This window comes from Chamaea fasciata, unplaced genomic scaffold (assembly GCF_029207755.1).
Source record: "Chamaea fasciata isolate MVZ Bird 193981 ecotype frontalis unplaced genomic scaffold, bChaFas1.0.hap1 SCAF_8, whole genome shotgun sequence".
NCBI classification, from domain to species: domain Eukaryota; kingdom Metazoa; phylum Chordata; class Aves; order Passeriformes; family Sylviidae; genus Chamaea; species Chamaea fasciata.
Window position 1 is genome coordinate 23,893,609 of NW_027094093.1, and position 24,759 is coordinate 23,918,367.

General features: G+C 51.6%; 2 protein-coding genes across 2 annotated transcripts; one reads left to right on the forward strand and one right to left on the reverse strand.

Moving 5' to 3' along the window:
• Positions 1–158: 158 nt before the first annotated feature.
• AAMP (angio associated migratory cell protein) lies at positions 159–4,575 on the forward strand. Its single transcript, XM_066190176.1, has 11 exons — positions 159–273; positions 567–719; positions 1,128–1,247; positions 1,380–1,519; positions 1,604–1,748; positions 1,894–1,977; positions 2,248–2,363; positions 2,688–2,791; positions 3,268–3,358; positions 3,621–3,775; positions 4,031–4,575. Exons 1-11 carry the CDS (start codon positions 186–188, stop codon positions 4,104–4,106), a joined length of 1,272 nt encoding a protein of 423 aa, XP_066046273.1. The 5' UTR covers positions 159–185; the 3' UTR covers positions 4,107–4,575.
• A 98-nt stretch (positions 4,576–4,673) lies between these two features.
• On the reverse strand, positions 4,674–24,462 carry ARPC2 (actin related protein 2/3 complex subunit 2). Its single transcript, XM_066190177.1, has 10 exons — positions 24,300–24,462; positions 14,578–14,612; positions 13,508–13,620; positions 11,454–11,499; positions 10,675–10,861; positions 10,156–10,249; positions 7,783–7,909; positions 6,328–6,428; positions 5,873–5,973; positions 4,674–5,113 (listed from the first exon to the last, which is right to left on the reverse strand). The coding sequence occupies exons 1-10, from the start codon at positions 24,371–24,373 to the stop codon at positions 5,089–5,091; spliced, it is 903 nt and encodes a 300-aa protein (XP_066046274.1). The 5' UTR covers positions 24,374–24,462; the 3' UTR covers positions 4,674–5,088.
• Between the last annotated feature and the right edge of the window lie 297 nt (positions 24,463–24,759).

Consider the following 24,759-nt stretch of genomic DNA (forward strand, 5'->3'; position numbering starts at 1 on the left):
GTCTGTGCTCCGGAAACTACATCTCCCAGAGTGCCCCGCGCAGGGCGGGGCCGACCCGCCCTGCTGGCGGAAAGGGCGGTATCCGTGCGCGGCCTCGGGCCGTGGTTGGCTGGGGCGGGCGGGGATTCACCGGGGCGGGGCGCGCGGCGGAAGCGGCGGCGGCGGCGGCGGCGGGGTGGGTCGGCATGGAACCCGGGGAGGGCCCGGGGGCGCTGGACCTGCACGGCGACGAGGAAATCATCGAGGTGGTGGAGCTGGGCCCGCCCGGGCCGGGTGAGACGGGGCGCCCTGCGCCACGCGCGGAGCAGGGCCTGCAGGGGCTCCGGCCTCCCACCGGGGCACCGGGAGCGCTGCGGCCCCACCCCAGTGCCAGGCCCGGCCGGTGCATCCCCCGACCCGCGGCCTCTCCCTGCGTGTCGTCCCGTTCCTCTGCGGTTTTTCCTGCTCTGGGTCTCGTGGCCGCGGCGGCATCGCGCATCCCCCCGCTGCCCCGTCCCGCAGGGACCCCCTCTGTCCCGGCGAGCCGGGCAGGCCGCGAGCCGCGCCCTGACCTTCGCCCTCTGCAGATGACCTGGCCGAGGAGATGGAGGACGTGGACTTTGAGGACGAGGGAGCAGACGAGCCCGATGCCGAGGCTTGGGAGTCGGAGGATGACGAGGGGGTGGAGGACAGCATGGAGGCACAGGACGACAGTGAGGTCACGTTCTCGCTCCACTCGGGTGAGTGCTGGGGACGAGCAGAAGCAGCTGGGACCCCCCTCGGGACCTGGTCTCATCTTGGCTTTTCCCAGAGTCCAGGGGTGCAGAAGGTCTTGCTAGGTTGTTGTCTCCCAGGCTTCTTGGAACAGCCATCAGGACTCAGAGCTGCCCTGGGCTTGTTTCTGCCTTATGCTCTGGCAGAAGAGCCCTTTGGGCCTCCCATCATGGCAGCTGGCCCTAAGCCCGGCAGAAAGCCAGTGCCACTCCTCTCCTGTGTGAAGAATTGTTTCTCACTAGGCTGGGTTGGGAGTTCAGCTTGCTGGCATCCCACCCAGACCCAGTGCTGAATGGGTGTGGAGCCCCTGGGAATGTCAGGTGAGGCAGGATCGGCACTGTAGCCATGTAACCTCTCTTTACTCTTTTGTGAAGCTTCTGTTTTCTGTGTGAGCCTTGACCCCAAGACCAACACGCTGGCAGTGACAGGCGGAGAGGATGACAAGGCCTTTGTGTGGCGTGTGAGTGATGGGGAGCTCCTGTTTGAGTGCTCAGGTGAGGTGCAGTGAACAGCTGTGTCCCTTCTCAGCTGTGTCTATCTGGACACGTTTTTTTCCAGCTGATGCTGTGCTCCTGACCATCTTCAATAGCTTGACCTGAGCAGTCTCTGTCCTCTGATGTTTTTAGGACACAAGGACTCAGTCACCTGTGCTGGCTTCAGTCACGACTCTGTGTTCGTGGCCACAGGTGACATGTCTGGGCTTATCAAAGTGTGGCGGGTGGATGCCAAAGAGGAAGTGTGGTCCTTCGAGGTGGGGGACTTGGAGGTGAGTGGTGCTGTGGGGAGCTCCCCAGCCAGCAAGTTGGGTGACAGCCCTTCTGTGACACTGCCTGTACCTCTCTCTGCCCAGTGGATGGAGTGGCACCCTCAAGCCCATGTACTTCTGGCTGGTACAGCTGATGGCAACACCTGGATGTGGAAGATCCCTAGTGGGGACTGCAAAACCTTTCAGGGTCCAGCATGCCCAGCCACATGTGGCAGGATCCTGCCTGATGGTGAGGCATGGGGCCTCTCTGGAGTGGGAAATGTCATCAGCTCTGTGTGGGGCATCTGCCCTCCTGCTTCTCCCAGTCAGAGTTGAATGGGAGGTAGGGGGTTGAGGGGGGCCCTGTCTCTCTCTGCTATCTCTCTCTCACCCAGGGAAGCGAGCAGTGGTGGGGTATGAGGATGGGACCATGCGAGTCTGGGACCTAAAGCACGGAACCTCGCTGCACGTCCTGAAAGGTAAGGAAGAGGTTTATCACCTGGGCTACTCCCTAGTTGGCAAACAGCCCCTTCTAATGGGCTCTGACCTCTGCCTGGGTGGAGAGGAGGCATCCTCTGAGGGCAGGAGGAAGCCTGACACGGGGTTTCTCTGTCCCCACTGGTGGCTGTTGCTTGCGGGGGTGCTGGCAGAGCCAGGCAGGGTGGAGGCTGCAGGATGGTGTGTTTCAAGGCTCACTGGGTCTCTGTGGGGAGGAAACATAAAGCTCATACCTGCTGCTCACCCCCCAGGCCAGGATGGTCATCAGGACCCCTTGACATGTGTGGCCAGCAACCAGGATGGCAGTTTGATCATGACGGGCTCTGTGGACTGTCAGGCCAAGCTGGTCAACTCTGCCACGGGCAAGGTGCGTCTGTGTGGGCAGGGCAGAGCCAGAAGTGCTGAGGACCCCCCAAGCCTCGTGTCCTGGGCCCGGGGAAGAGCCAGGAGCGCTGGGGACCCCCCAAATCCAGGGCCGGTGTGCGGCCAATGGCAGCCGGCAGGCGGCGCCCTCGCGCTGCGGGTGGAGCGCGGGCTGGAAGGACGTTCCCTCATGTTTGCTCCCAAGGGGCTGAGGATTTGGGGCGCATCTTGTTCTAACGAGGGTGCACACTCGGTATCGAGTACAAACGGGACCTCTGTGCACCTGGGTCTCCTTCCCTCGGGGTATAGTCACCTTTCCTCTACCCAGGTGGTGTGCGTGTTCAAGATGGAGAGTGTGACCCCCAAGGCACCCATCAGTGAGAGCGAGGAGGCAGAGTCCAACTCAGTGGAGTCGCTGGGCTTCTGTAATGTGTGAGTGTTGGGACAGCCCCTCTTCAGTGCTAGATCTTATAGGGCTTGTCATACACACCCATTTGCATCCCTTGTGCTCAATCTGCTGCATTTCTCTTGCCTCCATCCTCCCCGGCTGGGTGTGGCCATCGCAGATCACTTGGCTGTGAGGCCAAGGGACATCAGCTGCTCAGTCCTCCCTGCAACTGTTGGGATTCTGGGCTAGCCTGATGTACCACTGCTTGGCTGGGATACTCTCCAGACAGGTGTTTTCCTTCAGGACATTGTCATCTTCACAAACCATGGGCTGATTGCTGACTTGCTGTACTGTTGGGTTTCCCAAGTGGGGTGTTTGATGGTTCCAGCCATCAGGTTGTCCCTCATCTTTTCAATGCAGTGCCACCTTCAGCATAGGGTTTGCCTTTTACCTGGAGCCTTTATGTATGTGTTTCTGTCCCTGCTTCCCCATGTCCTATGTCATGCTTGTTCCCCTGTAGGATGCCACTGGCTGCTGTGGGCTACCTTGACGGCACACTGGCTATTTATGACCTCTCCACACAGAGCCTGAGGCATAAGTGCCAACACGAGGTACTGCCCTCCCCCTCTTTCTAGGCCTGGGAGGTGGGCTTTGGGCCTTTTGGAGATCTCCCTTGGAGCCCAGGGGCCAGTTCCCAATTTGTACTTCTCCCTTAGCCTTGGGTTTCCCCAAAGGGCAGCCGCAGTCTCTGCACAGCGGATGTGCTTGGCTTTGGCTCTCCTGTAGGGATGGCAGACAGCATGAGGGGGTGGGGGGACATGGGGGGAGGTAAGACTTGCTGGAGGTCCCCACTGTGGTCTCCCCCTGCCCCAGTCAGGGATCGTGCAGCTGCTGTGGGAGGAGAGCTCGGCCGTGGTGTACACCTGCAGCCTGGACGGGGCTGTGCGGCTCTGGGACGCCCGCTCGGGGAAGATGATCAGCGAGTACCGAGGGCACTCTGCTGAAATCCTCGACTTCGCAGTCAACAAGTGAGCAGGCAACCCCTAGACCCCTTCCCTGCTGGGTGGAGGGAGCAGTGGTGGCAGGGGCCTCCAGCCTAGGAGCTCGAAGCACAAGCTGTCTTCTTTGAGTGCCCTTGTGGTCTGGTCCCAAGTGGGGGAGAAACCTAGGTCCGTGCTGAGACTGTCACAGGGGGGAGTGCAGCACTCCAGAGCTGGGCTGGGGATGATGGTCAGGGCTACTGGAAGCCCCCAGCCCCACCTCTGAGCCCTGTCTCCCTGCAGGGATGCCTCCATTGTGGTGACCACCTCTGGCGACCACCAAGCCAAAGTGTTCTGCGTCCAGCGCCCCGATCGCTAGAACTGTGTCAGGGATGGCGTCCCGGCACTGCCCGCGCCTTGTGTACAGAGGGACATGGTTTCACTACCCTGCTCCAGTGCGTGCTTTGTAATTTTTCCAGCCTGCCCTGCTTTGCCCTCCCCATCTAGGGGCCAAGCCAGGGGTTTTGTATGAAGATGTCTTTAATTATATAAATTATTTCAATTAACTGGATGCCATCTACTCTGCTTGTTGGGGGGAAGAGGATCTGGGGAGCTGTGCTCCCTCCTCAGGGATCTCCCTGGCATCCAACCATGGCCTGAGGATCAGTGGCAGAGACTCCCATCCTAGCTCTCCCTGCTAGGGGGAATGAAGGAGTCAGGACAGGAGAGAAGGGTGCAGGTTGCTAGCTGAAGGTAGGAGAATCCTGCTCTGTACAGTCCAGGAGCTCCCTAAAACAGGCTATTCCCAGATCTGGCTATTGCACCCCTAACTTCACCAGAAGGCGTATGTTCCACAATACAGGAATTATCTCCCTTGGGGCTGTGACTAAACACCCCTTCCAGGGCAAGTTCACATGCATTGACAAGCCAAAGCCTCACAGCCCTGTAAGATAGAAAGATCTTCTTTATTAATGAACCCCAACAGTATTTCTTCAGATACAGGAGTTTTGAACTCAAATACTCAGAAGAAAACAAGTTAATATTGCATTATTCTCATAAGAAATACTGCAACTTATTTCCAGTAACATACTGCAAAGCGAAACAGCTTGAAAAGAAAAAAAAAATTAAAAAAGAAAAGAAATTAAGTCAATCAAACTGGAATTAAAGTTTTGTTTCTTGGAACGATCGAGTCCTCGCAAGCACAGCTCGTTTCTGCAGATTACTCCCCCAACTGTCGTACAAACAGACCCCGATTGCTTGAATTCCTTATGAGCCCACAGAGGTGCAACATTAAAAGCTACGATTATCGGGTAGCAAGTGCCCCAGCCTTCGTCCTCCACGGCAGCCTCAGTGACTTGGCATTAACGGGTTGTGAATGTCTTCCCCCTGAAACGATGCAGAGAGGGGTCAGCACAGCCCCAGGGGCCTGTGGTGGGACACACTAGCAGAGCTCTCGAAGCCAGGCAGGGACTGCTGGGTTGGAGTTCACAGGGTCTGTGGGGAGGGGATAACTTTTGCAGAGGGGACAACCCTCCTGCCCCAAAGCAGCATGCAAAGGGAACATGACAGGACAAACAGAGAAAAAGGACACCAAGGGGCTCTGGGATAAGTAGAAGGTAAGGGACGTGAGTGAAACATGTTCACACAACTGCTCTCCTCCATCCAATTCACTGTGCGCTGCTTGTTCACAAGAGGGAGCCAGCCAGCATGGTGGCCTGGCCCCAACCATCAGCTGGCCAAGGGCAGCCAGTGACTGACAAGCTGCAGACACACTGGGCAGCAAGACCCGGTCCAGCACCCACAAACTCCAAGAAAGGACCTGGCTCCTCTCCCTCCCCCCAGAGTTGGACAAGGCAGCTCTAATATAACAGGGAAAAAGCCCCAGGAATGCCACCAAGGCCTTGGTGGGGGGAAAAGGAGACACCAGGGCATGCAAGGCCATGTATGAGCCTTTTACAAAGGACCTGCCAGCAGCACATGGTTTTGCCTCAGACCCAGCTCCTCACAGGACATCTGAGGCAGTAAGCTGTGGGTCATACCCGTGGCACCCCAGCCTGCCCTGGACTGCAGCATGCCAAACTGAGCAAGACTGAGCTTGTGGCTGGCAGAGAAACTTAGATAGCCACGCCCTGCTTTGCTACTCACGTGATTGTTTTCATTTCTTTCTTCTCTGCGTCTGGACGGGCACGGTTGAGCACCTTGAGGAAATCTGATGTTTTCGCCCTCATACGTGTGTGAATATAGGCCTGTGTTTCATGAAGACAAAATGGGGACAGGTCAGGATCCTGTCTTCATAGCTGAGATTTCAGGACATGTCAAAAGCCAGATCACTCTGAACAATTACCCTCATTTCTGTTCTCAGAAAGGAAACAAACCAGATCCAAAAGAGGAAAATTCTACTTCACTTGCTAGAATGGAAAGAAAACAGTCTTGTGTCCAAGAACAGGGAGAAGGCAATGATGCAGCACTTGCCAGCCCTGCATGACTGGGGAGGGCAGTTGCAGACACTAATGAGTTCTCAAGGGGCACCCCTCTCCCCTGCTTCTCTCCTTCAGCACCCAGGTTAGATGGGCTGAAGCCACCCTGTGTGACCCTCATACCTTCGAGCACTTAATGTGATAGTGCAGGTAGTCCCGGAATGTGTGGATCAGGTTGATGGTGTTGTCTCTGGCTGCAGCATTGGTGTGACGGGGGAACAGCACTGAAAGAAGAGGCCAACACAGATCATTAGTATCTCCTGAGGCTGTGCAAGGCCTTCAGGATCAGTACTGGAGGTTTCAGGGTGTGCTGCACTGATTCCCTGCCTTGCTGCCTATAATGAGCCCTTTACTCTTGACACATACCAAGGGTATGCAGCACTTGTGACTTTAAATACAAGGCTTAAGAGCACTTCTCCACATTTCCCACAGTAGCCTGTGCACTCTGCAGGAAAGGCCAGATATCCAGAAGCAATGGCACTGCAGGAAACTGCATGATGCTGTATCAGTGCTTTGGAGATGCAATTGGGAGGAGCAAGCTGGGAGGCAGACCAGGGTGCCCAGGCTGCTCAACCAATTTCAAGATCCAGTCTGTCCTGGGGTCTTGAAATTGGTTGTGGATCTTTGCCTGGCAGCTTGCCAGCCATGTAACATAGACTTGGATACAAGCAGATAGCTTGCTCTTTCCATAAGCTGGTGCTCTGTTTGGTATCCCAGATTCGAGGGCTGAAAGAACATTTTGTTTGGGTGACGATCTCACCTGAGACTGTCAGATCAGGTAACTGGGAAATTTAGTCTCAACAGAACAAAGTATGTGTCATCCCAGACCTCTTCTTTCCATTGCTGACAGCTGCCCAGGCCTCAAGGCACTATTTCCAGCACAGGAGGAGGGCAAGGCTCTCTTCACTTTTCCCTGCAGTGTCTGTGCTCCACCTCTGAGCTCCAAACTACCGGAATGCTGGCCTCAGACACCCTAATAACACACCCAGTCATCTGAAGACACCTATCCCTTTGAAAAGGGCAGAGTTGAGACTCCTCGACAGTGCTACCCAGAGGGAAGTCATGGCTCTGCTGGCCACCACCTCTGCAGGCAGGGCAAAGTGGCTCACCAGTGTTTGGCCCAGAGCAAAGAGGCAGAGCTGGAGAAGCAGAATGCACTGCTCTGCTGCTGCTTTCTGCCTGCCTCTGCTGTTCAAGCACTGCACAGCTCCTGCAGCTGGACAACCCACAAGTACACTTGCATGAAAACTTTCACAAGAAACCTCCACCTTCCAAAGTATCACAGCAAAGCCACTCTTCCCTTTGCTTCCAAATACTGAACTTATTTTGTAGGTGGACACTTAACAGCTCACTGTCCACTTCCACATCTTCTTGCCCACAGCAGAGCTGAGGTGACCTGATACAGAAAAGGGACACTCCAAAGGGGGCACACAAGACAGAATGCAACCCCAGAGTCCTTGCAATGCTCAATGGCCCACTTCAGCTCTCAGGGAAGGTGAATTCCTTTCTGTTTTTCATGCAGCAACAGGAACCTCTCTCCTCCCCAAGCATCCCCAAGCCTCAGAGCTGCCTGCTTACCAAATGTGATGTAGCCAATATTATCTCCAACGGCTGCGTCCGTGTCTTTCAGCTCCAAGGGTGGCTCCCTGTGGCTGAAGAGCACCTGTGGGGCTGTGTGACTGGCCCGGCGACCCTCCTTGAATTCCTGAACAAGACAAAGTGAAGGTGATTCCCTTCAGCAACATGCTGGGAAAAAAAATGGGGTTTCCTCATTCCCAAAGGGCAGTGAGCAGATGGTGGCCCAGCTTTCCCTGAATGGATTGAGTTCATCAGGCCAAACACCCTGAAAGTAACCCTTTTTCCCAGCAAAACCAGCCCAAAATGCATGGTTGTCCTGGGTTTATACGTGACTGTGGTGCAGCCCCTCAGCTGGGGTGGCTTTCAGTGTGTCACACCACTGCCATGGGTGTTTTGTGGAAGGGACACCTCAGTCTGAGCAAGCACATAAGACAGCGCAGCTCCTGCTGGAACTTCAATGCTTCCAGTGAAAGTGGGCGGTGCCCATCACCCCTGAAACAGAAATTCTCAGGAAAGGCTGCAAGATCTCCATCACACCTAGTGTAAAGGTTCTGCCATTTGAGAAACCACCAGGAGTCTGCCCAGGCATCAAGATGCATCTGGGGGTTTGAAGCTTGTCTGTGAAGTTTGCTCCTCTTAACGCTTCCCTACACCTTGAAACAATACCTTCAGGCAGGGAGATCCCTTCCCCCACCTCTGACAGCAGCACAAACCCCCACCTCACAGGAAATGTACTGGCTCTACATTTCAGAAACCGTAAGGACCTTCTCTTTGTGGGGCTGGAAATGTCCAGAGACCATTCTTCTGCCCCAAGGCAGGGCAGTCTTCCCTCTCCGTCACTGATCTCCATCCCAACCTACACATTATCAGCTACCCTTGGCCTTGCCTCTGAGCACAGTTTCCCCTGGGAAAGGCAGGAGCATCCATGTCCCTTTTAGTGTAGATCACTGGGGTTTCCTTAATGAAATGCCTAGCTTGCACTTCTGCCTGCTTATGCCAGAGGGTGAAATGGTTCAAATGGCTTCACTGGTTAGTTAATGGTCACATTTTCTCCATGAGAGCCCAGATGAGCAGATACCATGCCCAGCTGCATTATGCAAGAGCAATAGCTGGAGGGAAAGAGCCAGTGTGACTCAGAGTGGAAATTCCTGTGGCTGGGCAGAGGCAGGGTTTGCTGTTGAAAAAACCAAGAATTTGGGACATGGAGACTCCAGGACAGCTGCTGCTTTGAAGCACTGCCATCTCCCCAGGAGCCTCACTAACCCCATTTTGTTCACATCATGCCTCCCTTCCCATTTTAAAAGCTGAATTCCAGGCTGAGGGATACGCTTGGTGGGGTAAAACCTCAAAGCCAGAGCAGATACCCTGTCTGTAGCTAACGAACACAGCAAACAGAGCTGTGAAGACCTCCATTGCAACAGACCCCCTTCTGATGACACCCAACACAGGTACACTGGGGTCTCCAGCAAACTGGGCCAGTGACTTGTTGTCCATGAGCCTTTCAGCAGCATGGCTTGACACCCTTGAATGGCTGGGTTAAACATCCCTGGAACACCCTGCAGGGCCTGCTCCATGGCTACGCCCACACAGGAGGCTGGCTCCCAAGGAGCTTCAGCAGATGAGTGAGGTGGGCCAGTGGCACAGATGAACACAGGTATGAGCATGCACTGAGCCTCCCCAGCTGCACACAGATGTCTCATTGTCCTCAGGCAGCACTTCACAGACAGGCAAAGTGCTTGCTACAAGTCTCTCTGCTTCCCAGCTAAACAGAAATTGCAAAAGGTAGCTGAGTCCAGTCAATGACTTTGGCATTATGATTGGTTCGAGCCCACGAATTCAGTATATTCATAGTTCTTAAAAGCTCAAATTCAAGAGATGTCACACTGAGCTACTAAGTGTTTCTGCAGCATTTGAGCATTAGCAGGAAGAAACTCCAAGGTGAAGAGTACTCTCAGCTCCTCCTCAGGCATGGCATGACATTGTCTCACCCTTCCTCTCCCTTTACAGCCTCCTCAACATGCTCAGCTCCTCAGCTGGCTAGAGATCCCTACATCATAGCTATCCACATTACAGGGCCTCAATGTGGAGACTCAAGTATTCACTGTGGTGTTTCTCATCTGTAACACATAATACGCTTGATTGTCCAAGTGAACAAGACTATTGATGATACAGATGCCAATGCAAGAGCCAGGAAAATACACTGTCTATGCCTATTAGCATGTTCTTCCATCCCAGTGCAGCATGAAGCAAAGCATTTACATGTGTTAAACCGCCTTTGTGCTCACTACAGCAGCTTATTTGGCAATGCTGCTTCAAGCAAGCAGGCATCTGAATCGAGGACCAGACCCTTTCCCTATAACTCAGTTTCCATACCTGCATAAACACCTTTCCGATCACCACGTCATCGTCGTCCTTAAATACCGTGCTGAACACAACTGTGACACGGTCCTTCTTTGCCTCAACATACCTGCAGGTGGGAGAGAGAGAACCTGCCTGTGAACCAGAGCTAAGAAGTTCAACTGGACGAGAAAGCAGCTGTGTGACAAGGTCAAGTAGATACAACAACCATTCACAGACCTGGCTGCTGTAAATTTCCCCTCGAGACAGTATTTACAGGGAGCGCAACATTTCTGTTGGGAGTGGCCAGGTCCTCTACTGCATGCAGCCACAAGTGCTGCTACTAACAGAGACTCTTGTGTAACATCCCAGCAGCCCAAGGCATAAGCATTACCCTCATGGAATACTTGTGGCAGCCTAGGACAGACCCTTATTACCCTGGCCAAAGCACGGAGCAGGAGGATTTCTTGACTTTCCACCAAAACCTACAGCTCTGCACAGGAGCAGACTACTGACCACTGTCCAACCCTTGTGCTGTTTGGTTTCAACACTTACATTGTCTCATCATCCCTGTAGTGGATGACTGCTCTTTTTTCTCCTTCTTTGCCCTCTTCCTGGAATTTGAAATACTTCTCAAAGACTGAAGCAAAGCAGTTGCGTTTCAGCATGCCGGCTTGGTGCACAATGGCATCCTTGTCTGCAGGAAGGTTCTCCAGGTCGTAGAGCAAAGAGACATTGTAACCTGGGAAGGGACAGCCACTAGCCTTAGTAATCTACATAGGGCGTTAATGAAAACAGAGACATTTTTTTTATGAGACACCTACAGTCCCCACTTTTGCCTTAAATCCTCCCAAAAGCCCCAGGGGTGAATTCTTCCCACTCCAAGCACTTGCCAAAAGCCATGCCTGAACTCGGCGCGTGGCCATGGCAACGTTCCCAGGGCTCCTTCCCAAGCTCCCAGACACACGTGCTGGCTTAACTGCTCCCAAATTTTTGCAGTGAGTAGGAAGAGATGTTGTCACAGGTAACCATGGTTTTCCCGTGTCTTACAAAGCATCTTTGAGAAGAATAAAGACCCCAACCTGAGGAACAGAGGATTCCTGAAGGAGGACTGCATAAAGAATTACAGCCTGTGCTGCAAGCTACTTCATCCCTGATGTGTCTGAGCCACCAATTGGCTATTTCAAATTGCTATTCATTGTATAGAGAGCCTCAGATACCAAGCTCTTCAAGGGCAGCCTTCATATGAGCATTTCTCAGGTGACTTAAGTAATTTTGGAATTGCATTCACACACACACACACACACACACAAAGAGTGTCCTTGCAGAGTTACCTGATTCAGGATTTACCAAGTAGCTTCCATAGACTTTCTTCAATACCTAGAAAAAAAATTAAACATTGAGAGCACAAGCTATCAAGACTAGTTTCTTCCTGCACAGCCTAGGCCATGTTTGGTCTTCTTTTAGAAGTATCAAATTACAGCACCTGCCTCCTCTAGTCTAAGAGAACTTAAACAAATATTAAATCATCAGCTTCTAGTACTATTGGCTGTTCCTGCTCTAGGGAGGGCTCCCTGAACTCCACCGACACGGGACACACGGCAGGAGGGGACTCAAAACGTGAACTTTTTCAAGTTCTTGCTAGTTGGATTTGTGTTGGGAAGAAGCCTTATAGCTCATACCTTCAAAGGAGAACAATCAGCAGAGCCTGACACAACAGATCTGAGGGCTACCACTTTTCTTTCCATTCAAAGGCAGATGCAAAGTGTGCCCGGCCCCTCTCCTCACAGGACGGCAAGTTCAGAGCACACCAGGGCCTGGTGATCACACACTGTCTCAGCCTATTGCACAAACAGATGGGGATCGAGAGGAGACTGCCAGGCAGGCTTGGATGCCTCCCAGAAGCAGAACCGCCTACAGCACAGCAAAAACCTTTCTTCAAACATAATTATTGCTGAATTTTACATCAATGGCAATTTCCAACTGAGCCATAGCTCTGTGTCAATGAGGGGGCTGGGAACAGGCGGTATTTCACAGAGAAGAACACAACAATGCTGTGGCAGAACTGGCCCTCCTGGGATGACACCCACTATCACGTGGAAAGGATACACAGACTCTCTGCATGCCAAAACCTCCTCTCAGCAGAGAGCCTGCCTGCAGCAGTGCAGGAATATGCCCTGTCTTAGCAGGAAGCCCACTCTGCATTCTTCACAGTGGGGTTTCACCAAAGACAGAGCAGAAACAAGCAACACTGTCTGCAGGGAAGTACAGAAAGCAACATTATGGCAACTGGAGATTGAAAAATGTAATTTCTATTTAGACAGTACTTCCAAACCAGTCCTGCACAGATCCAATTTTCCTCTAAAAGTCTGTAGGAAGTTGCCTTCCACCACCACCATGGCTGCTGGTGCACAGTGCTGTCAGGCACTTGCCCACTATAGGGGCTCTCTTGGGATCACACATTGCACTGATCCTCACTAAACATGCTGGGAAGGCGTCATCATTTGGGCTGCTCAACACTCCTCATGCCAGCAGCGGTGCCTTCAGTAGCAGGCAATGCTGCACCTAGAAAGCTCTGCACGCAGGAACCAGGAAAGCAGGACACTCAACCAGATCTCTTCTGACTTAGGTGGGTCTTACGGCAATTCGCAGGAATTCACTATGGGTTCAAGTCACCCATTTCTCACCAAAGACACAACCCAATGGAGCAGTTTCCTTATTTTCTTCCAAGGACGGACACCCAGAGGCAAAAGCCCTGGGTGAACCCCATACACTACCATGCGGAGATTTGAAAACTGACTCAGGAACTGAGTCACACTTCCTGCCTTGCCATCCAACCACAGCTCAGAGAGGCTCCTTTTTTCTACCATAAATGGCCCTCCGCAGCCACAGGGCCCAGTCAACAGGAACTGAGCCTGCGACTTCACACAGCAGCAGTGAAAAGGGAACCAGTCTGCAAACCAAGGCCTGCACACACAGCAGGAGCCCAGCACTTGCTCTCAAGTGTGGTCACAAGTCAGAAGAGAAGCACCACCTGATCTGTCTTGGTGCCTTCCTTCACTTGTGGGCTCAACACATCAGTCAGGGAAACTATTTCTACACAGTCAGGCTTCGCTTTGAACTTGCAAAATTAGTGGTGCCTTCGGCCTTTCAGGCTGCAGGCTTATACAAGATGATTACTTTTTCATGAGAGAGTGTGAACACACTTGCCCTTGTCTTTCAGTGAAGTGGGACTCCTGGTTGGCACAGGGCTTCTCCTTTGACCAGTCAGTGTGAGATGGGAGCACAGATGCTCCACTAAGGGTCAGATGTTAGATCCATCAACATCACAAGGGCATTGCTGCCAACACAGTATTTGTAGGCAGGAGGCCTGGAGATGCTTACTCACCTCATCAGCACCATGTTCCTGGAGTTCCTTGTAGAATTTCAGAGAAATACTAACCATCACTTTTGTCTTGTCTCCATTGGGGTTTGAAATATGGTAAAGGACTCCATCAAAGTCTAAGAAGCAAGAGAGAGAAATGTGAGGAACAGGAACCAATTCCTATTTCTGAGGAAGGTTTTTCCTAAAGTTCTAGTAACTGCAGAAACGAAACTGCTCCTCTTGCTCTAGCCCTCACACACAGCAAGAGAGAAACCCGCAATTAAGGAAAATGGTAATGTCATGTAAGGAGACCTGCTATCATTCACAGGGCTGAAATAATTTTGACACCTGTCCATCACAGAAAGCTTTAGTCAAGTGTCATTTAGCAACCCGGGCAAGTCCACTTGTGCTCAGTGCACAAGGATACAAACATGCAGAGACAGGAGCCTTCTGGATGGCCAGCACAGAAAGTGACTGACATGCCCACCAGGCCACAGCTGCAGCCTGGAGGAGAAAACCTCTCTGCCAGCAAAAGCAGCTCAGCCGCTGCCTGCTGTCAGAGCTTCCACTTCACTGCAGAACAGGCAGGGAGGGCAGGAGGAAGGGAAAGGCAACCCTCCAGCCACCTAGCAAGCTCTGCTTCCCCATGGAGCTTACACAGATTCCTGACAACAGAAGCAAAAAATCAGTTGCTGAATGAGTACTTGAACTTCCTTGGTATTTCTCTTCCTGAAGAACAAACCTGAGGTGATGAATCCATTTTGCCTGTCACCCTAAGTCAGATTCCTAACAACCCAAACCACATGGTGCTAAAGACTTCATAACAAGTTGCACCAAGGGCAGGACTGGAGAACATATGAGGTAAAAGAGAAGAGCTATGTAGCAGGCACACACCAAAGCACTACCACCAGTGAACTCCATGCTCTAGGGAAGTCCCAGGAAAGGCAGACAGACAGAGAAATAGCGGGGCAGCCAATGAAGGCCCAACTCTGGGGATAACTGCAGGGTCTCCACATTGCCCCTGCCCAGAGGTGCGGTCTGACTGCTCAAGCCAGCCCTTGGTTCCGAGAAGTCAAGAGAGCTGCGGAGCTTACCTGCAAATGTTACTTCTACTGCCTCTGGTTTATTTCTAAAAAGCAAAGAAAACAAAGGAGGTAAATGAGAACTCTAACAGTAGCCTCCAAGCTGTGAAGGAAAGAGGATTAATTTCTAATGCCTCATTTCTCACTGGCAGCTCTTCCTCAAAACCCTTTTATCTCCTGCTGTCCAACTATGAGTAAACTTCGACAAGAGATCTTAGACTTCTTCCCCTTCCTATAAGCACCAGTTTTATCTCAGATGACATAAAACAGACGTTGAAGCTGGCACAGATTTCTATTATTTCTAGTTTATTAATAGATTTTGACATCACAGATTTCCAGTTAGAAATTACTAAGAAAGCTACTCCTTTCTAAGAAGTTTGTTTTCACAAGCACACGCACACTCTGTACAGAATGGTCACGACACAGATTTTGGGACAGAGGATCTTTTGAAAGGTCCTGCAATACCATGGCAGAAGCTGAGTAATCCTTCCTGACACAGTGTCACCTTCGCCATCAACACCAGCTCTGTAAATGTGTTGATATAGCTTGTTTGCAGAGAAGACCCCTTTTCCAAGTTAGGAAAGTGTTAGTAGTGTTAGGAGCAGTGTTAGGAGCAAGCCAAAGAAGGAAACTTTCCACATGTTCATTTCATCCTGCCCCCCACTTGTAAAACACCCCAACATTTTGCCAACTGCCCCTGCAGAAAAACTGTAGCTCTGGATGTGCTCTAACACTGTCCTGAGTGGTCTCTGGGACTCCAGATCAGCAACAAAACCCTTTGCAAACCAAAGGCATATCACATCTTACACTGTGACTATGAAGATTAAACTGCTTCTTAACAAACCCTATTTTGACATTTATCCCTGATCTGTGAAAGAGTAGGACTCCATGAAAGATCTAACTGCTTCTGGAAGGTCATTTCATTGGGATTGGCACTACATAACTGCTTTCACAGCTCCAAGGGGACTGGAATTAATAGGTCATTCTCCAACAGGAAATTGTTGCAAAGGTATCTCCACTGCTGAGAGCAGGCATGGAAAATGAGAATAGGACAAAAATGCCAGTCTGCTACTGCTGTTTCACACCGTACCTCCATTTATTTTTCAAAAGTAGATGATATTAGAGTACAGGCTAATAATGCTGCTGCTAACAGAAATCTAGTCTCTAAGAGTTCATTCCCACCTGTCTGAACCAACACACTGAAATAACTCCCCAGAGTAAAGTCACTGGTCTCAACTATGCTGCTGCTGCCCAGAGATCAGCTTCAACTGTTCTGCCAAAACTTGCTCTTCCACATACTTATGTGCTGCTGGGTACTGGCTACACTGTGGTACATAAACTGAGAAAGGTGGGGGAAGTGATGACTCAGTATCTACTTTCCCTGACAATATTCTGTAACGATTTAAATTATTTTATCTCAGCAGCAAGCACTGTGTTTCCATCAGCTTTTCTGCAGCCAGCCTCATTCCTGGAAGGCAAAAATGATCACCATGTGATAAAACTCAAGCTGGGCAATACAGGGAGACCAAGGCACTGCACTGATCCCAGACACTCACCAGGTCAACAACATTTTAGTCCAGCGGAAAGGGATGAATTAACCCCCAGATGGAGATCCTAAGTGAAAATGAAGAGGTGTTCCTGTGTTTTGAAAGTGATTGGCTGTGAAGGGCAACAGCTGTCTTTTTGTCTGAAGGCTGGGGAGCCTCCATCTTTTGTACCACCTTGCTGAATATAAAAACCATACACTTGAAAGAAGCAGTGCAAGTGAACCCAATGCAGGTTTTTTAGTTTAAAAGCTGTGCCAGCTACCTGTGACCTCTCTTGCTTTCATCTCCCCTTCCCACTGGGCCTGAGATGGGCTCAGCAGGCATCCCAGGCTGCATATTTAGCTTGGGCTCTTGGAAAGGGGAACAATTCCCCAAGCCATGTCCAAGCCACTTCTGCTCACTGAGGATGGCTCAGAGCAGAGATGAAAGAAAATCCCAGAGATCCCACTTGGTCAGTTGATGCAGACGTGTTCTTCTTTTAGAACACCACACTCAGACGTGGGAATCAGCATGGATGACAGTATAAATTTTTATAAAAAAAGAAACCTATGTAGGAAGCTTTAAAGATAGCACAGCCAGGCACATGAGAGCTAGGAGTATTAAACAGGATGCATCCTTAAACCTCTGTTCCATCTTCTCAGAGTTACACCTTTCAAACCCCATTCCCCACACACACACAGCTGACACTTCACAGAGCCCCACTCCTGGGAGAGCCTTCCAAACACAGCATCTCCCTCTGAGAAATGCAAGGAAGTGGCTGACAGCCAGTGCACTGAAGTGGTTTTGCTGAGGAAGGATCATTCCCCATTTGGTTGCCCTGTACCCAGGGGATGGCAGGAAGATCACATCATTGAAGAAGTCGAGCAAGACCATGTACAGGAGTCAGTTGATGGCTGTGCACGAGAGCCTTTGTTCTGCACACAAAAGCTCACTGCTAACACAGCTGGGTTTGAGCCTGTTATTGTGCAAACGTCATTTCTTAGAGAAGTTATTTTAACGCTGATTTCCCAAGTGGCTCAGTTCCAGTACTTGGGGATGGTGAGGAGGGGGAGTATTTAAGGGAAAAGAAGGTAACTGGGCAGAACTTTGGCTGCTGAATATTCAACCACTTCCCAGCACAGCCTCAGAGAAGCAAGAGCTCACGTGAGCCGAATACAGAGCTCCTTGCAGCCACGCTGGCCCTGTCACCTACAGCACAGTGGAGTGCCTCACTGGGCACACAGTTAAGTAACCCAGGCCTGGCCTGGCCCAGGGGAGGACAGGGAAGAGCATTGGAAGTGTGGCTGGGAGCAAAGCGAGCCCTCTCATCCTTTCACAGCTCAGGAGCTTTACAATCACAGTGTTTAAAGTGCTTCTATTTATTTTTCTGGCTCACTTCATCAAAACTACCCTGGCTACTCAAAACATTTCTCCAACAGAAAAACCATTCCTTTTACTACCCGGATTGTCGTTCCCGCATCAAGAAGTCCCCAGGCAGAAGAGAGAGGAGCTCTCACTTCCACTGTTCCATCGTTTCTGGATGAGCAACAATGCTGCAGAGTCACACACACATGTTCATTTCCCCTTGACCCCCCAGCAACCCCATCTTCCAGCACCAGAAATAGCCCTATGGAGGCACAAGGTGTCCTCTCCGTGTTCTGTCCTTCCTGCTCTTGTGCAGGTTAAGGCTCAGTGCAGAGGATTCACAGCAGGCTGGGATGGGGCCTGCACCACTGAGGGTGAGTACCAGGTACTGTCAGATTACTGGGATGATCCCAAAGGGCTCTGCCTGGTCTAGTGTGCTCTGGCATCCCTTGCCTCCATGAGAAGACCCTCCACACCCATAGTGAGAATTGGCAGTTTAGCAGCTTGGTGCTGAATGACTCTGAATTGCAGCCATCTCCAAGTCCAAGCCGGACTGTAAATCCCAACTGGGAAGCCAGGAGGTCCTTTGGAGTTCGCTTCTACCCCTGATCCAAATCTCTGAGAAACAGACTAAGCCTAGCTGTACTCAGAGGACTTCAGACAGGACACCTCATCCACTCCTTGGGGCACAGAGCTGCTGTGACCCCTGCAAGCTCCTTACCTCCAATGGTACCTAAACCATCCCTCAGTGACCTTCCCTGTTTGCTACCCTCTGCCCATAATGGACAATAAAACCAGCTCATACCAGGAATAACTGAGATAGCTTCTCTCTGCGCTGAACACTGAATCCAGACCAGACCTTTCTGCAAACCCCTGCCTGAACTCAGACCCTAAAATGGCAGCTGTTCCCAGCAGCAGTCTGTTTTGTGCTAACAGTTATCAGGTCTGAAGTCAAACCCGCACCAAACTCCATCTGCCCTCTGCTTGTAACAATAAAAGACTTTGACATGTTTTATGTCTTCTTGCCTGTGTTCCTCCTATTCATCTCCAAATGGCTCCTATGCCCTGTCTATCTAAAACAGAGCCAGCTCCAAATCAGAATTTTCATCCCAGCAGAACCTCTGTGAAGAGCCACAGTGGCCATGGAGCGACACCAGTGAGCACTTAAGAGCAATAGCAAATCTTTTTTCTGACAGCACTTCCTCACTCGAGACGGACAACTTCCCTGTTTCATTCTCAGGCCACAAAGGCTCTTAGTTGTATGTTACAACAAATTTAAGAACTTGGCTGACAACCATACTGAAGCATCTCCCACACCACAATTAAGGCTTCTACCAAATAATGGAGAATGGCAATTATTTCAAAAGCTGCAGGCATGCAGATACTCTAATCTTTTGCCCCATAGGAGAGGGGGAAAACAAAAGGGGTATTTCAAAGCTTAAAGCTCTGAGCAAAGCTTCCAGATCACCTGAGTCAACACACAATTTGGATAAAGTGATCCAGATTCAGTGACAGACTGCAGGCTCTCGCTACAGAAAGGTCACTTCAAAAAAAAAAAAAAAAAAAAAAAAAGAGCAATGTCTAAAATTATCTGAACAGTTCCTTCACTTCTGGGCCCCAGTCAGCTAACAGAAGTCTCTCTGCGTAAGCTGCAGGAGCATATGCAATCAAAGAGTTCCCATAGCTCTGGCAGCACACCCACCATGAACTGGAGCAGGAGTGATCTGTCAGGTGGGTTCTGCCGAGGGGTGTACAGGAGCCCCTACACATGCCAGTTTTCCCTCCTGGTTAGTGACCCCTCCATGCCCAAGCTTTTCCCTTGCTCTGTACCCAATAGTGTGGAGGAGCAGGCTGGTAGGAAAGCACTGGGATTCACAGTGGACAAAGCACAGACGTTCCTGCAGCACACCAGCAGGTCCCCTTCCAGCCAGACCTTTGTCCCGTGCATCCTCAGCTGTAGGCAGACAGCCTGTGGTTCCCCACCAGAGTGATCCAGAGTTGTGCCAAGTCCCTGGGGAAGAGCCTCGTTTTCCACAGACTTCTACTGCATTTCTTTAGTACAGTGATGGATATCTACTCTTCTCTGGTGTCAAGCACTGGTGGCTGCAGTGAGAACCACTTTCTGAAGATAAAACAGAGCAGGCTTCTCTTAGGAACCCAAGCTGAAAACTGAGGCTGGAGTGATGACAGAACCACCTGTGAAAGCCTAACACTTTACAGATCTGGCTTTTGTTCCCTCCTGTTCCCTGTGCTGTTGCACAAAAGCGGAGCACTGCCTACTTCCAGACAGAGGTGGTTCACAATCCACTGTTAATGCAAAGTCACCTTCCCTGGTGCCCAAAGCAGGATGTGCTGTGACAACCCAGGAGCAATGCTCCATCTACAGCACCCTCAGTCAATGTGGACAGCCAGGGTGTACCATGAGTACTGCCTGTGCCAGCCAAACCCAAGGGTACCTCTTTCTGCCAGCAGCATTTCCCGAGCGCTCTGCAGTCAGGCAGACCGAGTTTCAGCAGTGAGGTTGTGACTGGAGAGATGTGTAGCTCCAGACTGGGCTTGTGAAGACACTGAGCCAGCACCTGCCACTGCTGCTAAAGGAGGGAGATCTGATCCCTGCTCCATGGCTGCACCATGGTGAACAGCCATGACACAATGAATGGGATGGGGAAATTCACCTAAGCTAAAAATACCCGGTTTTGTCTGTTTAATTTTAACCTAGGTCACTTCCCCAGTCCTGTTTCCCTCGAAGCCACAAAAATGCCTGTGTCAGCAAGAAAGAGGGGGTGGCAGAGGAACAATCTCTGGCTTTGGTGGGGTCTCTGAGCATCCCTGAAGCACTGGAGCCACATTTAACCACAAAGGGAGTTCCTCAGCAGTGCCTGGCAGGATTCAAAGCTCCTCTACCCTCCCAGCACACCAAGAGCCTCTAGACACTCCTCAGTCTCCCCATGATGAACTCACTTCAAGTCACATCATGAACACGAAGTTCTCAGTGCCTCTTTTCAGCCAGGGCTCAGCCTGTGTGTGAAAGGCTCAGCTCTGCAGCCCATGATCATCAAGTGACCACAGGTGGGAAATACCATGAAGCAGGCGGGTGTAACTTCAGCCCAGCTCCTGCTGGCTCACAGGAACCACTCTGCATCAGGGAAGTACAAGCTTCAGATGATTTCCTATGCAGCTAATTGTCAGGAAGCCCTGCAGACCTGGACCTACTAATGGCTGTAAAGAAACCAACAATTTAATTTGAGATTCCCTTCCCTCTGCCCCCAACCTAGGAAGAGGCATGCTGTACACCAGCTATGCAAATTTGTGTTCTTTTGCATGTGGGTAAATAATAAGTAACAGTTTAAGACAGAATAATTTACTAAAGATTTTGGGTAAGCTATGAATGACTGGAAAACCAAACCCAAAGAGCAAAGCCCTGTGCCACACTTTCACTGGAGTCAGTTAAATCAGAGCAGGACAAAATTGGATGGCAAATCTGTTGGTGTCAAACAGACTGAGCATTCATCAGACACAGAAGACAATCATCAAAATGTTTTACACTTAAAGTGTTTGTGGGTTTTTTAAAATGTCTGTGCAGTTAGCAAAGGAAAGCAATGATGAGAAACAGGATCATCCAACTGGTAGAGCTCATCTCCTCTCATGACACTTCTATCAGAAATGGGAAAACCCACCTGTGACACCAGCTTCCAGGCAACATCTCAAATACAAATGAATTGGTCAAATGCTTATGGAAGCTTTCTCTTCACATGTAAAAAAGCTCATGAGCCAATCTCATTTCAACAAACTTACTTCCAGGTACCAACCATGTATTCCCACACTGCAGCAGCAAATTCCTAACTCAAGTTATTTCAACAGATTCTGGTAGCTCTAGGCTTTTATTTTAAAATGTGGTTGGTTTAAGAGAATAGATTTAAACAAAGAAATTATTAGAACTAAATAAGGAAAAAATAAGATGCATTGAAGTCCATCATCTGTTATCATCTTGATCTAAATATCACATTTCAACAGTGGCTGTCTAAGGAGCTGAGATTCATGGGGTTTCCCCACAAAACCAAATAAAATTTGAAATTACCCTATTTACAGGTGGATGCTGCCAAGCCCCAAAGACCTTGTCCAGGGAGGACTCTTAGAGATGGGTTAGGCCCTGTCTCAAACACTGATCTCTGTCTGCAGTCCTGCCAAGGCACCTTTCAGAATGGGAACTCCAGGGACAGCTGATGGATGGCCACGCAGAGCAGATTTTTACATATACGACAATAATGTTATGGCAGGTAATGAATTCCAGCTTCTCAATGTGACCTAGTTCTATATGACAAGGTGAAACATGGAGCATCTCCCACCTGATAGCCCAGGAAAGCTCTGCAGGAACCTGCCAAACTATGGCTGCACTGCAGTAGATGGGAGCGACACAGCCCATGTCACAGGACAAGTCTCTGGCAAAGAATTTGGAAATGAACCCTGCCCTGCCCCACTTCCAGACTGGCGCTGAAGCCACCAGGCACACCTGGCTCTGAGACAGCCACTATTGACAAATCCCTGCATGGCACCTGCTGCACTTCTGGGTTAGAGCAAATAATGTAAACCCAGCTCTGCCCCAGTGTCCAGACTCACTTCTCCCAGTCACCAAATTCCTCAAGGTTTGAGCTTGCCCTGACTGTCCTGTGTTCATGCCCAAGACACACCTTGGAAAACCATCGCCAAAATAGCAAAATACAGGAAAACCTTTCCTGCCTCCAGGCTGAGCACCACAGGAATAACCCGAGACCTGTGGCCATAGGAAAAAGAAATATCACTTCAAAAAATGTTTTGTAACGTCCATTTCTTAGAAGACTTGAAACCAGGAGAAACCTCCCCGCAGTTGCTTGGATGGTAGACCCCAGAACAAGCACAGAAGAAAATTCAGAGGTAAATGTCTTCCACACCTTCAGCAATACACTTAAGGCACAAAACTTATCTAGAAAGGCATTTTAAAGAACAGAACATGCCATAACTGACTAAGAGGCAAAAGCAGAGCACCATCAGCCACCCTACCAATTGATGCAGGAACAATTGGTATGTCAGGCACGTGAGTGCCAACACAGAAATGAGATGGCTGTGCCATACAGCTAAATGGAAATCTCAGGGGCCTGCAGGCTGGTGCAGGGAAAGCAAACACAGCTCTGCCCACAGAGTCAGGGTTTTGGGATGCATCTAAACCTGTAAACTGCCCCTCCATGTCACATCAACACAGTGACACATGCACATTCTTCTCTCTCCATCAGGAAGAGAGCCTTGGCACAGACTAGCAATTGACAAGCTGTTCTGACACTCAGAATGAGCCTCTGTACATGCCATGTTTTCTAATGGATGTGGCTGCAATACCACAGTGGTCACCTGGGAGCTCTCTCTGCCCAGTGCAGTGCCCGTACTCTGGGGAAACTTGTTGCATTAAATGATCAGGGTTTAAGATGAATCAAAATCTGGGAGCAGCTCAGCTGTCCTCCAAGGCAGAACAGCCTGTGAGATTATTTTATGAAAAAAACCCCACCAAAACAAAACAAAAAGCCAATCCAAGCAACAAGTCAACTGAGAGTAGGGGGAAAGCAGAGAAAGTGGTCCCTGACAATGTTCTGCATGTAAAAGGCTGAGAGCTTCAAAAATCACTGGAGAAAAAAGGTAACACAGAAAAAGGCACCTGCCTGGGGGGTCCCTTCCTGGAGCAGCCTGAGCCGTGCCTTGTGAGGTGCCAGGGCAGGCTCCACCCCAGAGATAACACCGCTGTGCTTTGCCTCTCAAGGCTTTGTCTCTGTACAAAGGTGTCTCCGTCAGCAGGCAGTGCATCGAGCCCACAGGCCACTCAGTTGCAGATAAGGACATTCATACCGGAGGGACTTCCTTCCAAGCCAAGCTGTGTCCTCACAAGCATCTTTACAGCCCTGGTGCAATACTCGCAGTAAAAAAAACCCCACTGGCTCCCCTGGGACTGAACTGTCCCAGCCAAAGATGTGGGTCTGAACTAGACCCCCAGGTCTGTCCCCGAGGCCAGGACACCCACCAGGCTGGCACCAGCGGCCACGGCTGACTCGTGTGCTTGTATCCCTTCTGCTCGAGAAAGCAAAGGGGGGGAAAGCTGAAATCTGCTCTTCAGCCCCAAAGCAAAAGGCCGAGGCCATGACTCCATACACAGGCTTCCTGTTCCTCGGCTCCCCCTACACATCCTGTACCAGCGCTGCCACCCCGCTGCTGAAGCCCGCTTTACCCAAAGCAAACACCCTGCAAATCCACCTTCCTCCCTTCCCAACTTCCTCCTTGTTCAGGCCCTGTGCTCCAGTCCACCTCAGCACGGCAATCTCCGATACCCTTTCCCAGATCCGTCCTGCTCCCCCGAGGCTCTCCATTGCCTTGGCACTAACGACCCCATCCAGCCCCACTCTCCCCTCCAGCATTGCCCTGTCCCCCTCCGCTCCCTTATTCCCCAGGCCTTCCTTCTGTCCAAGCTCTGCCCACCCCCACCGCCCTCAGCTCAGTTCCCGCACCCTGACCACCTCCTCCCAGCCCCTGCAGCGCCCACCCGGTGCCCGCCCTGCCCTCCTCGTTCCCGGCAGCCCCCCGGTAGCACCGTACCCGCCGGCTCAGTGCCGCTCCCCGCCACTCTCCAGACCCACATCCTGCCTTGTCACCACTCCCCGGCAGCCACCTTCCGCCCCTCTCGGCCCCATCCTCCCCCGGCACCACCCGCCAGGCTCTACCCTGTGCCCGGGCGCCTGGCACGGCCCGAGCCCCGCCGGCCACCGCCCCCTCGCCCCTCCCTCGGACCGCGGACCCGTCCCCGCCCCGCCCCGGCTCCCCCGTTCCTACCCGGCGGCTGCGCCCTCGAACTTGAGCGTGAGGGTCTCCTCGATGATGCGGTTGTTGACCTCGAGCAGGATCATGTCGGTGCCGGGAGCGGCTCTGAGGGAGCCCAGCCCGCTGCGCGCACCGGGGACCCGCCCGAGCCTGCGCCGCCGCTTCCGCTCTCGCGCCCGCGCGTCACTTCCGGCTCGGCGCCGCCGCAGGCGCAGCCCGTGCCCCGCCCACACGGCGTGACGTCACAGGCAGCCCCGCCCCGCGGCGGGCGGGGAATGGGGCGGGGGTGTCCCTTAAATGCGGGGGGACGTGGGGGGACACGGGGGGCTGGGATCCGTGCTGGGATCCGTGCTGGGATCCGTGCTGGGATCCGTGCTGGGATCCGTGCTGGGATCCAGGTGGATGAGTGGACTGGGGGATGCTCGTGGTATGGGCATCACCGCCAGCTGGGGTGGGGCAGGGATATGGGATG

Excerpts from the sequence above, each read along its gene's own strand:
- AAMP (XM_066190176.1), top strand. The coding sequence starts at position 186 with ATGGAACCCGGGGAGGGCCCGGGGGCGCTGGACCTGCACGGCGACGAG. Across the intron at positions 720-1,127 it reads CACGTTCTCGCTCCACTCGG|CTTCTGTTTTCTGTGTGAGC; the intron begins GTGAGTGCTGGG and ends TCTTTTGTGAAG. Across the intron at positions 1,248-1,379 it reads GCTCCTGTTTGAGTGCTCAG|GACACAAGGACTCAGTCACC; the intron begins GTGAGGTGCAGT and ends TGATGTTTTTAG.
- ARPC2 (XM_066190177.1), bottom strand. The coding sequence starts at position 24,373 with ATGATCCTGCTCGAGGTCAACAACCGCATCATCGAGGAGACCCTCACG. Across the intron at positions 14,613-24,299 it reads TTCGAGGGCGCAGCCGCCGG|AAATAAACCAGAGGCAGTAG; the intron begins GTAGGAACGGGG and ends TTTGCTTTTTAG. Across the intron at positions 7,910-10,155 it reads TCGGAAAGGTGTTTATGCAG|GAATTCAAGGAGGGTCGCCG; the intron begins GTATGGAAACTG and ends TGTCTTGTTCAG.